Consider the following 15,807-nt stretch of genomic DNA (forward strand, 5'->3'; position numbering starts at 1 on the left):
AAAGTCTACCAGTTCAGCACCTTTTGGCAGTTATGTGTCTTGGCTTTAGTTATGCAAGCATTGCTGGGATTTGTAATCTAATTGTCATGGAGGCATTCAGTAATGTTTTTCCGTAAAATTGTATACAAAATGTAAATTTATATGTAAAAACATCACTTTATGAACTTTCAACCTAAATTTAAAATGCACAATAAAATATACCAATAACCACAATATTTTTCCCTGATTGGACTGTGGAATCATACCAGCACATGGATGGATTATGGAAGATTTCACTACCACTTCGCAGGATCTCTTTAAATTTTACTTTGGATAAAGTTGTGAGTGGAGCATTAACCAACTTTCTCTGACTCCTATTTTTCTGTCTGCTAGTAACGACAGCACTAATGTGCTGTATACCACAGATGCTTATTCATGTCTACTTATCCCTTTTTAAACTATAGCCAAATTAATTTAAGGTGTGCCTAATACTTAGAGTTCCTGCTTTCCATCAGCATCCAAAATATACTACTAAAAAGGTCAGTTTTTAAGTGACTTGGTATAAGCTGATATAGAAGTGGGAAATCAGAAAATCGCTTAGCTTATTTATAAAATGTGTCTGAAGGAAGCACTATTCTTGACAGAAATAATAAAGTGCAGATGGCTAATCTGTGCAATTTGTCTTATCTACAAAAGGACAAGTGAGGCAGAGACTTCATAAACTGTGATTATACAGCGCTATAAAAAAATCTTGGCAATGTACAAACTATAGAATAGTTTATAATGTACACACAAGAGAATGTTATCATGTGATGTATTACAATGATTGTGGTTCTTTCATGGCCTGTAAAATATATCTAATGTGCTATGTTATATCGTCAGAATCTCCCTTACCCGCATAGCCTTTACACCATCCAATAATAGCTCTGCTGTTGGAACCTGCCGGGTGCCCAATTTATCTTTTAGCCTCTGAACTTCTATTCCATTTAATTGTCCCTTTGAATCTCGTACTTCCAGGTAGAAAAGGGACAGTCCTTTAGTGCCCTATAAAAACCACAAAACAAATGTTTAAACACCCCAAGCATATATGTGTACACACACACACACACACACGTCTCCCAATTAGTACACCACCCATCAGCATTAGTCAAATCACATGCTTTTTTTTTTTGGGGGGGGGGGGGGGGGAGTACTTGCTCTGAGTTAGGAAAAAAAGCATAGGTGAAGTTTCAATGGTCTCTCCAGCTACCAGAGCCTTTAGAGGGTGTTCTGTTTTCAATCAGACACTGTCTGGTACATTTGTAATAAGAGGAACAGCAAGCCATAATCAGTGTGCCAGCACTACAAGGCAGAATGCATATGTATTGAGCACAATTGATTGCTTACCACGTACATTTATGATTACAAACCATACAAAGGAACAAGGCTTTTAACACACATTAATACGGTAACTTACATTAAGTTGACCTCTCTAATGCCTTTTTAAAAAATGTTTAAAAACGAGTTTCCCTTTAACATGGGGTAGATATTTTATGACTGTGATTTAATACATACTTGTATTATATGTCCTTGTTCATCAACCATTCTTCCTAGAGTCAAAGACATATCAGAATCTGTGGCTGATGTAAACCATTTGTAGCCATGCAGTGTGTAGGTTCCATCTGGTTTTGGATAGGCCATCGTCTCTGTACCATGAGCTAAAATAGAAAAGTTTAAAACTACTGTATTATATGTATATTTATAGCATCATTTCTAAAAAGCACCCGCTGGTACATTACATACCCACATCTGATCCTCCTTTGCGTTCTGTCATCCATTGTCCTGAAGTCCAAAATTGGTTTGGATCTCGAGAGGTAAGGTGTTTGAAGGCATCCTGAAGAGCAACTGGGCTACCTAGAGTCTAGTAATGTGTTAGAATGCTTAAACTGTTATAAAGGCATTTCACTGACCAGCTAATTCAAATTCTTGAATTCTTAAGTATACATTTTACATTTCTTTGGAAACAGAGAAAGCCACATCACCTTCTCATGGATGTGTGATTCTATGGGGAGGAGGAAATGACATCACCTCCTCCTCATTTAAGTATGGATGGGGATGTTGCACCTCCATTTCACCTCACTTTTTCAGAAAATTGGATAGTCAATGACCTTGGAACGTTTAGGGATAGGGATGCTCTAAGGTAGCCCTAATTGGTAATGTCAAAGGTCATAATAATAGGATAATTCGCTTTAGTTGTGCTCACCAACTCAGATTTTACATAGTCAGGTTAAAATAAAGACACATGGCAAATTCATACCTCTCTGAGCCAACAATATACATATAAATAAAAACTATAAATATTAGTAGCCATTTTTAGTTTGCGCATTAAGACCCCTTTCATACAAGGCAGACTCCACTTGTGATCTGCTTGCTCAGCAGGGGTTTTTTCAGCTGATCCCCCGCTGAACAGGCTGCTGACAGGTCCTTCTCTGCTCTGCTTATACAGAGCGGACACGGACACAGCCCTCTCTCCTCTATGGGCAAGCGGATGTAAATGGACATATGTCTGATTAGACGGAGGGGAATGGATCCCCCTTCCATTTTGTTTTTGCTGGATTACATCAGAGGTAGCCATGTGTAATCCGACACGTCTGTTTACATCTGGCTGCCCATAGAAAAGAATGGAAGGTTTGGTCGGGTCCACCTGAAAAAGGGACAGGCGGACCCGACTGGACCACCGTGTGAAAGGGGCCGTAGACATCTTTTGAAAGCAGTATCCTAGATGGTTTCTGTGGCAGATTTTTCAATATTTTCACAGTGTTCACAGCAAAGTACCCTTTCCATATGCAGAGATTTAACCTGTTTTCCTTCATTATGTCTTTTGTGGGAAACAACTTTTTACTAAGTTTACTGTATGGACTGCATATTGAGGATGAAGTGTTACTAATGTTTTGTACAGAGACAAGACTCTGCAGCAGCTGGCACTACAGATTCTCTAATCCACACAATCACTTCTAATGGCAACTATATTAGTTTTTAACAATTGTTTCTTGGTTTTTACAGTGCATATGCAAATTCCAGTTTCCTAAAATATTTGAAGTCAATGCCCATCCTGTTTTCCACAGCATTTAGATCTGTTATAATCAGATATATGCTAAGATTCTAGTTTCTTTTTTTTTTTATTCTTCTACATGGGAATTACTATAAGTGGTTCTGAAAAAGCACTGGGGTATGTTATGTGGTCAATTCATTACACAAAGATAGCACAAATAAAAACACAAAGTATGCTCTATTGGCTCAATCAGACTGGTTACCTCTATAACCTTGGCAGCACCATCTGTCATAGCTAGAGGGCATGTAAACAAGCCTGAGGATGGTGAATACAGGTAGAGCTTCACAACCTGGATCAAGCGGCTACCAAAGAAAACAGAAAATTAATTAAATTATTTACATCCTATACCATTCAATTACTACTGAACATGTTAAAAAAACAGTGACGTTCTGCTAAATATACACATACACTATAAGATCAATGGTATCATAGCTGAAATCCAGGTGAACAGATAAGTAGGCAACTGAAATACACCAAAGGATTTTAAATACAGGTAAATATAGCTTTCCTTGTGGCTTATTTTGTAATTCATTTACCATGTAAAATCAACCTGGTCTTTCTTGTAATAAAAAAAAGGCAAAACAATGAAATCATTATATATCAAAATACATAATGAATACTTTTCTTTTTATAAAGTTCAAAGACCCACAATGTGATAAACAATCTATATGTTGGCGTGTGGAGGTGGGGTTTTATATGCACTTCCTTATTTTATCTGGAGCAGTTGCTGCCGTGGCAGAATTTGCCTAGTGCCCCAGGTGAGTGAGAAATCTATGTATTTTCTATGAAAATCTGATGTACCTGAATAAAGCTGGCCATAGGTGGTTAGTTTTTTTCATTCAGCCAGCGGCTGAACACTGAATTTAATCAATGTATGGCCATTATAAATTTGGTATTGACATCGGGTATTGAGGGATAGAAGAAATCTCTAGTCTTACAGGGGCTGACTACTGAGTGAGTACTTCTCTATATAAAGGTTTCTAGCAGATGCAAGGGGGTGTCAAACAATCAGAGATAATCTTTAGTGAGTATCAGGTTTATTATGCTTTTGTTAGAAAGAATGTGGGAGTATACTTAACATTCCATAAGCAATGCAGGTTCAGTAATTAGCAACTACTCAGAAATGCTCTCATATGATCTAGTGTTAGAAATCCGATTTGATTGCTATTTATTACTGCAGGGCAAGAATGCCCTTTGCACCTTTGTGCCCTTGTATAATTTTGTCCAGTAATTATCGGCAACACTTAAGGGTCATTTTATAATGCATCGGCTGGTGTGTGGTGCAGTCCGGTGGGAATCACCGCTCTGTACTGCACCATACTTTTTTTTTTTTTTAAATAAACTTTATTGAAAAGTTACACAGATATTCCATAAAGTTCAACTGGCTGTCGTGTGATGGTGTGCTAAAAAAAAAAAAAAAAGTAGTGCATGCACTACTCTTTTTCAGCGCACCATGCCCCCGCACCTCTGCAAAGCAGTGGTGTGAATCAGGCACAAAGTTGAACTTCAGGCAGATTTAAAAAGGTACAAATTAATGCATTTCTGTAATCATTATTGCATAAAGTGTATTTTGTATAATGGAAGCAGTACAAGTAGCTGTATTTAACTTGGCATCAGCCTCTTGCAACCTCTTGTAAATCAGAGCTCAGATTGGAGGAGGGACAAGCAACAAAAGGAGCCGCTCAGTTTTGATTTAGTACATGGAGCATGCCCATGGGAGGACAGAGAAAGATGTCAGAGAGTTGGGTTTATCAGTCTGCTTCTCCCTCACTATCCATTTATAGGCTGGTAGATGGAAAAGAGCTGAAAGTGTTTCCTGCCCTGCTAGACAGGGCTAAATTGTGTAACAGAGCTGTGAAAATCTCAGGACTGGATGGACATTAAAACAAATCTTTTGGCAGGTAAAGCAGCTCCCTTATATCTATTTTATCTGTGTATTTAGCTGTTTCCCTGAAATTCAGCTTTAACTGAACCAAAAAGGGGTCTGAAAAGGACTTGCAGTAATAGTAGGTGTCTATGACGCAAAACTGTTGACAACTTTATAAAATTCTTAGGTGTTTTTCCCTACACCCATTAGTATACTTCGCCCGTTCTGCAAAATACAAAACCAGTTGATCTTAGCAGGAAATAACCAACTAGATAAAAGCAGGGCATGTGCAATAACAAAAACCAAATTGTTGATAACGACATGATAACTCAGTCACTAACAGGAAACAAAATCATAGCAGTTTATCTAAGCGGTTACAATCATCTTCATCATCAAATGTGGCAGTGATGTGACGCCAAACTAAGATGCTACAGTTGTAGTAATTGCAAGAGATTAAACATCAGATGACCATTATTTACGCACTATCTACTACTCTTAAAGGGTTAGTTCACTTTTAGAAAAAAAATACCCAGTGCAACCTATAAACACTTCCCATAACTCAAAATTAATCAGATTTTAGAAATATGCATTTATGCGGTTTCCATACCTGTAGGTCATTTGTGCAGGGAGTGAAGCCTCCTGCCCTAAACCCTCCTGACAATTTTAAAAACTCTGTCCTGTCTTCCTTCTACAATGGACCAGCCATCAGGATGAGTGGCCCCCGTGTAGTACAGGAGCAAATACAGTCAAAACCTATTCTGCCTCCACCTAACAACTGTACATGTATTTTCTCCCTCGGCTCATCCCCCCCAGTTATTACCATTTGTATCACTTGACCCCTCCCCTTTGAGATTACAGGCTCTAACTAGCAGGGCTCTCTGACTTTGTATTGTAGTGTATTGTATTGAATAGTATTGTAACTGTACTGTTTGCCCTCACGTTGTAGAGCATTGTGCAAACTGTTGGCGCTATACAATATTATTATTATTATACAGGATTTTTATAGCGCCAACAGTTTGCTCAGCGCTTTACAATATAATGGGAGACAATACAGCAGCAATACAGTTCAATACAAGAGGGTTAGGAGGGCCCTGCTCCTTGGAGCTTACAATCTAAGAGGGAGGGGCTAGTGGTACAACTGTGGGGGATGGACTGGTAGGAGGAATAGAAGATTCCATTGTTAGCTGAGGGAAGGATAGGCTTCCCTGAAGAGATCGGTTTTCAGTGAGCAGAGTAGGCGATAGTCTGATAAATTGGGGTAGTGAGTTCCAGAGGATGGGGGAACCTCTGGAGAAGTCCTGGAGACAAGCATGAGAGGAGTATAATATAATAATTTCCCGAGCAACGCACATTCACAGTGTACTCTCCTGTTGCCACAGATGAGCTTGGCGGCTGTGACAGGCAAGAGAGCGTTATGCACATGTGCAGGGCTCAGCAGAAGGATGGCACTTGTTCCTGTACCATTAGGAGGTGCTTGTCCTAACAGGAGACAGATTGGAGCTTTGAAAACGGTCAGGTGTGTTTGGGGCTAGCTGCAACCCCTTGCACAAAAGACTTACAGGTATGGAAAGATAGTGCATATTTTTGAAATATGATTAGTTTAGGATAATGGAATGGTGTTTATGGGCTGCATATGGTAGTCTTTTATAAAATCAACTAACCCTTTAAAGTGAGAGTCAGCAATCTGTTGATCGCAGGCAGGTGACAAATAGATTGTGTCGCTGCCTTGCCTACTCTCCATCTGAATTGCTCCTCCTACATCTTCAGAGCAGTACAGGTAAGCAACAACCCTAAATGTACTGCGCTGATCAGCGCTGGCCCTCTTCTCCTGTCCTCTTGTTCCTAGGTGCTGGTATGTGACATTACATAGGATGGAAGAGAGGAGGGCTGGCGCTGATCAGCGCAACAGAAGAGGTAGCAGAAATGTGTCACTGCCGCTTTGCTGCCCTGAGTATGGGGAAATCTATGCCTTGCTGACCCCTGTACATTACCCTGCTGATCCACGTTCTCCACCCTGCTGAGAACTGTTCTCTGCCCTGCTACCCTCTGTACAAAGCTCTGCTGACCCCTGTCCTCCTTCCTGCTGACCCATGTCTTCTGCACGCTCGCTCTGACTGTGTCGGAATGAAGAAATCCCGTGTACATGTTGATATTGGCTACCGGCCAATTAAGAGGCTGAAATCCTGGCACCTGGAAATAGCCAGGGAGAAAAGGACAATGCCTAGTAAAGGAATTAACCGCTGAATCCCTGAAATGAGGAGATATTTTAGTTTAGTTCCACTTTAAAAGTTTTTTTTTTCATAATGTAGTTTAACTGCTTGACTTTTGGAAGATTTTACCCCCTTCATGACCAGACCTTTTTTTATTTGCTATTCAGCACTGCGCAACTTTAACTGGCAACTGCGTGGTCATGCAACACTATAAAGCGAATTAATTTTTATAAATAAATAATTTATATAATTTTTTTTCACACAAATAGAACTTTCTTTTGGTGGTATTTGATCACCACTGTGGTTTTTTTGTTATTTTATTTTTTAATTATATAAACGAAAAATACTAAAACATTTGAAAAAAAAATATTTTCTACTTTCTGTTATCAATCATATTTTATAAAAAAATTTAAAAATCCAAAATATATCAAGTGTATAATAATTGGTTTGTGTGAAACTAGGATATATATATATATATATATATATATATTTAATTTAAAAATTAATCAATTCTGATGTACTAATGGCATGTTATTTCTTGAGGTTTCCAAAGGATAAGTTTACCTTTTAACAAAAAAATAATAAATGCACATTTTTTTTGCAGGTAAAAAAAAATGTGTATTTACTACTTTTTGTTTTAGGAGCCTGGAAAGCATTGCACCAGTGATCAGCAGATTGTTGGTGCCATGCAGGTCTCCTGCAGACTGTCAGTGTAATCTGTCTGCTGTAGTTGAACTTCATAGCAGCAAGCAGTTTTACATAGACAGGAAGAATCAATGAACTAGAACAGCGCTCAACAACGCCATGGTAGTTCATGGAGAACTACAAGCTGACAGCAACAAAGGTTGTCAGGATTTGTAGTTTCCTATGCACAGGCCCGAATGGCTGAGTTTAAAAAAAAATTGTGACAGCAAGTGGGGGGGGAGAAGATCCTCCTCTAGCTGTTACAACAGGGGATCGGGGGGTGTAACATGTAACAAAAGGTGGACATATCCTTTAAAATGCCAGGACAGTACATCTACCCCTCAAATGACCCCTTTTCGAAAGTAGACAGTCTGATGTATACAGTAAGAAAAAGAAAATATATATATTTTTTTCACAATTTTTTTTTTAACTTTCTTTTTAGAACTGAAACTGTGTATCATAGACAGAAAATCATAAGGTACAATATTCCAAAAAGTGAGAATGAGGCAGCATATGCACCAAGAAAACAATACACAATGGATTACAAAGTCCAAAAGAGATTTCCATAAGGCTGGGTATATTCCAAAAAGAATGGGTTAATCAGGCTAAATATACATCTCAAATACATGACAGCTGTATAACAAAAGACAACTAATTCTAGAAAATTATCAAACTGTAATAGCCTATTACTGTAAATTACTGATAAGATCCATGGTAGAAAAAGTGGTAGATCTAGCTTGGTAGCATCAAGAGAGAAAAGAGTAAAGGAAGAAAAAGGCAACAGAAAGAAAGAAGAAGCAAAAGATGAAATACTGCACTGCCCCGGGCACCCATATAAGACCTTATATGGGTAAAGCACCCCAACGTGATTTTTAGGTATATAATCGTGGTTCCAAAAGATGCCAGGGACGCCGGTTCTTGTTGAATCATAAAATCGTATTTTTCAAGCGAGCAGTCAGATATTCCATAACATAAATGTCATGAATACGTTTATATAAATCTACTTGAGACGGGGCAAATCATTTCAAAGCAATCAGACACCTGGTTGCCATTAGAACATGGTTAATCAGCCTAACAGCAGTTTTGGTTATGTTAGGTGAAGGGAGCCCCAGTAAGAAATGTACTGGCTCCTGTGGAATCGACAAATCAGAGTGACTGCAGTAAAGATATAGTGGTCTCCCAAAATGGGCTGATTTTTGGGCATTCCCACTGATTCACCACAACGCCAACATGTAGATGACATAGCAGGACTGATGGCATGCAGTGTTTCAGGGGTAAGGTACAAGTGAAACAAAATGATATATTGGTTCTCTTTATAAAGGGTACACAAAGATGTTTTTTCACATTATCCCACAATTTTTTTATATTTTTACATACTGTCACCAGTGCATTACAGCATTATCGTATGACTGGTGTGGCGGTGATCAGGGACACTGACTGATGGCAGTATGTTAAAAAGAAAAAAACTTTTTATTTAATTGTTTATACATTTTTAATTTCTTTCTTTTTTTTTTAACATACCTTCATCAGAGTAGTTCAGTGTCGCCAAAGTAACACTGTACTACTCTAGGGGGTGAAAGGGATTTTTTTTTTTTTACTTTGATTACTATTACAATGATATTCACTGTAACAGCAATGTTTTGAACTGTCATGACTGGGTTACATTCATAAACAGCTGTGATTACTAGTGATCTGTGATTGGCTACCGCCAAGTACATGGTACAGGGTGTTGTGATTGGTCCAGGTACCATGTGATAGCTGTGGACCAATCACAGTATCACCCTGTAGGAAGCACAGCTGTTATAAGTGACATTCATTCATAACAGCTTGAATAAGGTGTACAGAACATGCAACCTACACTCTCAACACATCCAACTATCTCTTATATATATGCCATTCTTATGAAAGTTCAATGTGCCAAAAAATGTGCAAATACAATATCATATATAACATCAGCTTATATAAAGTGCAAAATTATCAATTATGTAAACCTTCCCTTAAATAATACATAAAATCCAGTCCTATATTTAATCTATCTTGAACAAAAAGAAAAAGTGCTCTGTGTGACGAAGTACAAAAAATAGTACATAAATATATCACATACATTAACGTTTTCATAAAGTGCAAAGATACCTCTATGCAACAAATTCTTAAATTATACCAATTAAATTATTCAACATTACTCCATAGAATCAAAATGTGCTCTAGGGTCCATGATAAATGAAAACACTCCACCTGTGAAGATAAACTTCTATCCTTTGTAGATGGAGACAGTCTAGTAACACCAGCAAGTGCTCTTCCACCACCCAATAGATTGAATAAACTCACCAGAGAAATATGCTGGTCAGATCAAAAACCAGCAAAAATGCATGTTGCTCTTGGAGTGACATTCTGCAGACTGTGGTCCTATATCCAGGGGCTTCTTGGAACAGCACACTTGCATGTGTCAAACACTCATAGAAGGAAAAAGAGAGGAGCTTCCATAGCGCAAAACAATTATAAATATTTATTGTATGAAATCAGTAAAAGGCCACTCACATTCTCAGGTGTCATCACTGACACCAGTATGATCACATAAACATGTAAACCCGGGTTATCTCCAGCCGTAAACACAAACCGCAACGTTTTTAAACACAATTGCGTAGGGCGGGGCATGGAGGCGACGGTAGCACGAGGAATTTAGTCTTGCGGTTTGTGTTTACGGCCGGAGATAACCCGGGTTTACATGTTGATGTGATCATACTTGTGTCAGTGACGACACCTGAGAATGTGAGTGGCCTTTTACTGATTTTATACAATACATATAGTGGTTTTACGCTATGGAAGCTCCTCTCTTTATCCTTCTATGAGAGTGTGATATATGCAGCTGCCCTTTGTATACAGCATTGACTCCAGGATACCAATGTCTATGTAGCCACAAACACCAAAGCGTTGGAATGATGTATACATATTAAACACAGATTTACAGCAATATGCTGGAAAAGTGTAATATTGCCTTACAGGCAGTATTCAGGGCTTGCCCAACACATATTTAGAATACTGTGTCTAGTTCTGGAGACATCACTTGCAAAAATATATTGATAAGATAGAACGAGTTCAGAGATGGGTAACAAATATGGTGAAAGGTCTGGGGGATAAAACATATCAAGAGTGACTTCAGGAACTGAACATGTGCAGTTTGGAGGAAAGAAGGGAAACTGGAGACATGATTGAAACCTTTAAATACATCAAGGGGGTAAATAAGGTTCAGTAGGGCAGTATTTTCAACACGAAACCAAAATCAAGAACACGGGGACATGACCTTCAACTGGAGGAAAGTTCAAAACTAATCTCAGAAAGTACTATTTTACTGAAAAAGAGTAGTTGATGCTTGGAATAAACCTCCAGCAGAGGTAGTGAGCCAAACAACTTCAAAACATAGCTTCAAACATGCTTGGGACAAGCAGAGATCTATACTCAGACAAAAAAAAACCCAAAACTACAACAAAAACAAAAAACAGAAGAAAACAAAACATCCTCTCCCCCCACAAAAGAAATAAAACAGAGCAGACTCGATAAACCACCCGTCACTCTTCTGTTTCTACATACTAAGAGAATAAGTATGGCACGTAAACCTAAAATCTCGGGTCTGACTGCTTCAACAGACAAATCCCCAGGGAGAAGACATTGATAAGCCTAAGGCCTTTCACCTCCTAGAATATCGACTGATTTTTGTATTCACATATTTACCTCCAACTAGAGTATTTCCTTTCATAGGCTTCTGCTATCAAGCCCTCTTCTGCAGAAAGCTCTTTCATTCTTTTCCAGGCTGGGCAGGTGATGATGCGATCGATCCTGCAGCCCCAGGCATCATACTGCTGCAGTTGTGGTAGGTTTAATTCACATTCTCGTCCAAGAGAATTAATCTCTTCCACTATGCGTTGTCCAAACCGCTCAAGATCACGGCTTGCTTGCTCAAGAACCTGCATACCATAGACAAAAAGTAAAGCAACTGTATGTCTCACGTAAGTTACAGAATTTGTACAAAGTGTGTTTTACCTCATCTCAGAGACATTATAGCTATAAATCATTCAAGCTGTAATGATTTCTCTACCACCTCTATAATAAAAATACCTTTTTGGAAATATCAAAAAGTGAAATTCTTGAATTAAAATAGTAATGTGAAAGATTACAGTAAAGCCATGCTCCTGTTAAAAATTAAGAATAAAGAAAACAAAACAACACACAGCTCTTCTTGCAATACTCACCTTCAAGTTGTCCCCGTCTTCTGGGCTGACTGATGGCCATCAACATTCAAGTCACTTTTTTTTTTATTTTAAGTGCAAGATGGGATTATTTTCAAGTTCTGCAGTTTAATTTATCTCCATTAAAGCCTATCAACCATCTACACTGAAGATATAATATCATACTTGTTCATGTTAAAAGGTAGAGTCTTTTAGCCAAATCATTCTTACATTAGTGAAAATGGATATAGCAACAACATCCATAAATAACAGAATGTATTTAATATCTGTCGAATACTTTATCAACATTTGAAAATTATTGCTCAGAGCACTTTTAGGTTACAATGTGGTTTATATTTAAACAAATCTATTTTTCTATTAAAGTTTTCAACAATTTAAATGTTCAGAAATGTGTCTTTATTGAGAGAACTGTAAATTGTCGAGAGGATAAATGGGGAATAAAACGTCATGTATGAAGCTGAAAAACTGCATAAAGCAAAGTAGTGCAGAGGACAGAAAATATGTGATTCCTTTTCTTTTAGAATTTGTAACATGTGTTTTCCTGTTTGTACAGAATTTAACTAATATAATCAGTCCTGGAGGGTTTATGGGCCAGATGAAAGCATTTTTAGTTCCATGTTAAAAACTAAAGTTCAGAACACACTGTTTACAATGACCGTACCACACTCTAGTTAAAGTAAATGACCCCTGAGTTGTGTTTTTTGACACGAACCTAAAAGGCTCCAGGCTGTATGGGCAACCGGTTTCTTTTTTCTTTTGTATAAAATTCTAAACTGATAGATACCCCATAAAAAAAAGAAGCAACGTAAAATCAACTGCCTACCTGAAAATTATTTTTTTCCATATAGTCGTTAGATTTATCAATAACCTCAAAGCAATATGGCAATAGCAATTATGTACTGAATATAAAAGAGGGAGGAGAGAGGGAAAGAGGGAGGATAAGATACACTGCAACTATGCTCACATCAGACATGTCATTTAATCTATCCAAACCTGAATTCTATGTGATCCCACTTCCCCTTCCTGCTTCAATTTTGTCACATCTGCGGTTACAAATAGGTGGAAATAAGTATACCTAGCCTCCATTTGCACGAAGTTTAACAACTAGTATTCAAAAAAAATACTAACATTGCATCAACAAACAATTCTATGCATTAGAACAGTGGTTCTCAACCTTTCTAATGCCGCGACCCCTTAATACAGTTCCTCATGTTGTGGTGACCCCCAACCATAAAATTATTTTCATTGCTACTTCATAACTGTAATTTTGCAGTGGGAGGAGTAGTGCCATGTCACTGATGTCAGTGGGAGGAGTAGTGCCATGTCACTGATGTCAGTGGGAGGAGTAGTGCCCCATCGTTGGTCTCAGTGGGGGGAGGAATAGTGCCCCATCGTTGGTCTCAGTGGGGGGAGGAATAGTGCCCCATCGTTGGCGTCAGTGGGGGGGGGGGGAGGAATAGTGCCCCATCGTTGGCGTCAGTGGGGGGGGGGGGAGGAATACCGCCCCATCGTTGGCGTCAGTGGGGGGGGGGAGGAATACCGCCCCATCGTTGGCGTCAGTGGGGGGGGGGAGGAATACCGCCCCATCGTTGGCGTCAGTGGGGGGGGGGAGGAATACCGCCCCATCGTTGGCGTCAGTGGGGGGGGGGAGGAATACCGCCCCATCGTTGGCGTCAGTGGGGGGGGGGAGGAATACCGCCCCATCGTTGGCGTCAGTGGGGGGGGGGAGGAATACCGCCCCATCGTTGGCGTCAGTGGGGGGGGGGAGGAATACCGCCCCATCGTTGGCGTCAGTGGGGGGGGGGAGGAATACCGCCCCATCGTTGGCGTCAGTGGGGGGGGGGAGGAATACCGCCCCATCGTTGGCGTCAGTGGGGGGGGGGAGGAATACCGCCCCATCGTTGGCGTCAGTGGGGGGGGGGAGGAATACCGCCCCATCGTTGGCGTCAGTGGGGGGGGGGAGGAATACCGCCCCATCGTTGGCGTCAGTGGGGGGGGGGAGGAATACCGCCCCATCGTTGGCGTCAGTGGGGGGGGGGAGGAATACCGCCCCATCGTTGGCGTCAGTGGGGGGGGGGAGGAATACCGCCCCATCGTTGGCGTCAGTGGGGGGGGGGAGGAATACCGCCCCATCGTTGGCGTCAGTGGGGGGGGGGAGGAATACCGCCCCATCGTTGGCGTCAGTGGGGGGGGGGAGGAATACCGCCCCATCGTTGGCGTCAGTGGGGGGGGGGAGGAATACCGCCCCATCGTTGGCGTCAGTGGGGGGGGGGAGGAATACCGCCCCATCGTTGGCGTCAGTGGGGGGGGGGAGGAATACCGCCCCATCGTTGGCGTCAGTGGGGGGGGGGAGGAATACCGCCCCATCGTTGGCGTCAGTGGGGGGGGGGAGGAATACCGCCCCATCGTTGGCGTCAGTGGGGGGGGGGAGGAATACCGCCCCATCGTTGGCGTCAGTGGGGGGGGGGAGGAATACCGCCCCATCGTTGGCGTCAGTGGGGGGGGGGAGGAATACCGCCCCATCGTTGGCGTCAGTGGGGGGGGGGAGGAATACCGCCCCATCGTTGGCGTCAGTGGGGGGGGGGAGGAATACCGCCCCATCGTTGGCGTCAGTGGGGGGGGGGAGGAATACCGCCCCATCGTTGGCGTCAGTGGGGGGGGGGAGGAATACCGCCCCATCGTTGGCGTCAGTGGGGGGGGGGAGGAATACCGCCCCATCGTTGGCGTCAGTGGGGGGGGGGAGGAATACCGCCCCATCGTTGGCGTCAGTGGGGGGGGGGAGGAATACCGCCCCATCGTTGGCGTCAGTGGGGGGGGGGAGGAATACCGCCCCATCGTTGGCGTCAGTGGGGGGGGGGAGGAATACCGCCCCATCGTTGGCGTCAGTGGGGGGGGGGAGGAATACCGCCCCATCGTTGGCGTCAGTGGGGGGGGGGAGGAATACCGCCCCATCGTTGGCGTCAGTGGGGGGGGGGAGGAATACCGCCCCATCGTTGGCGTCAGTGGGGGGGGGGAGGAATACCGCCCCATCGTTGGCGTCAGTGGGGGGGGGGAGGAATACCGCCCCATCGTTGGCGTCAGTGGGGGGGGGGAGGAATACCGCCCCATCGTTGGCGTCAGTGGGGGGGGGAGGAATACCGCCCCATCGTTGGCGTCAGTGGGGGGGGGGAGGAATACCGCCCCATCGTTGGCGTCAGTGGGGGGGGGGAGGAATACCGCCCCATCGTTGGCGTCAGTGGGGGGGGGGAGGAATACCGCCCCATCGTTGGCGTCAGTGGGGGGGGGGAGGAATACCGCCCCATCGTTGGCGTCAGTGGGGGGGGGGAGGAATACCGCCCCATCGTTGGCGTCAGTGGGGGGGGGGAGGAATACCGCCCCATCGTTGGCGTCAGTGGGGGGGGGGAGGAATACCGCCCCATCGTTGGCGTCAGTGGGGGGGGGGAGGAATACCGCCCCATCGTTGGCGTCAGTGGGGGGGGGGAGGAATACCGCCCCATCGTTGGCGTCAGTGGGGGGGGGGAGGAATACCGCCCCATCGTTGGCGTCAGTGGGGGGGGGGAGGAATACCGCCCCATCGTTGGCGTCAGTGGGGGGGGGGAGGAATACCGCCCCATCGTTGGCGTCAGTGGGGGGGGGGAGGAATACCGCCCCATCGTTGGCGTCAGTGGGGGGGGGGAGGAATACCGCCCCATCGTTGGCGTCAGTGGGGGGGGGGAGGAATACCGCCCCATC

The 15,807-nt window shown here is 42.7% G+C and overlaps 1 protein-coding gene across 3 annotated transcripts in view; it reads right to left on the reverse strand.

Annotated features, from left to right (window-relative positions):
• Positions 1-15,807, reverse strand: part of LOC149443666 (acyl-CoA dehydrogenase family member 11-like) — a 94,419-nt gene that overhangs the window by 33,618 nt on the left and 44,994 nt on the right. For all 3 annotated transcript variants that reach the window (XM_089655463.1, XM_089655465.1, XM_089655464.1), the window contains exons 3-7: positions 11,561-11,793; positions 3,273-3,372; positions 1,762-1,879; positions 1,534-1,676; positions 874-1,023 (exon numbers count right to left, since the gene is read on the reverse strand). In XM_089655463.1, the coding sequence (XP_089511589.1) occupies positions 874-1,023; positions 1,534-1,676; positions 1,762-1,879; positions 3,273-3,372; positions 11,561-11,793 (744 nt within the window). The remainder of the gene's footprint in view (positions 1-873; positions 1,024-1,533; positions 1,677-1,761; positions 1,880-3,272; positions 3,373-11,560; positions 11,794-15,807) is intronic.

The sequence above is a fragment of the Staurois parvus genome, unplaced genomic scaffold (assembly GCF_062004578.1).
Source record: "Staurois parvus isolate SC_StPar_1 unplaced genomic scaffold, SC_StPar_1.0 ptg000840l, whole genome shotgun sequence".
In the NCBI taxonomy this organism is placed as follows: domain Eukaryota; kingdom Metazoa; phylum Chordata; class Amphibia; order Anura; family Ranidae; genus Staurois; species Staurois parvus.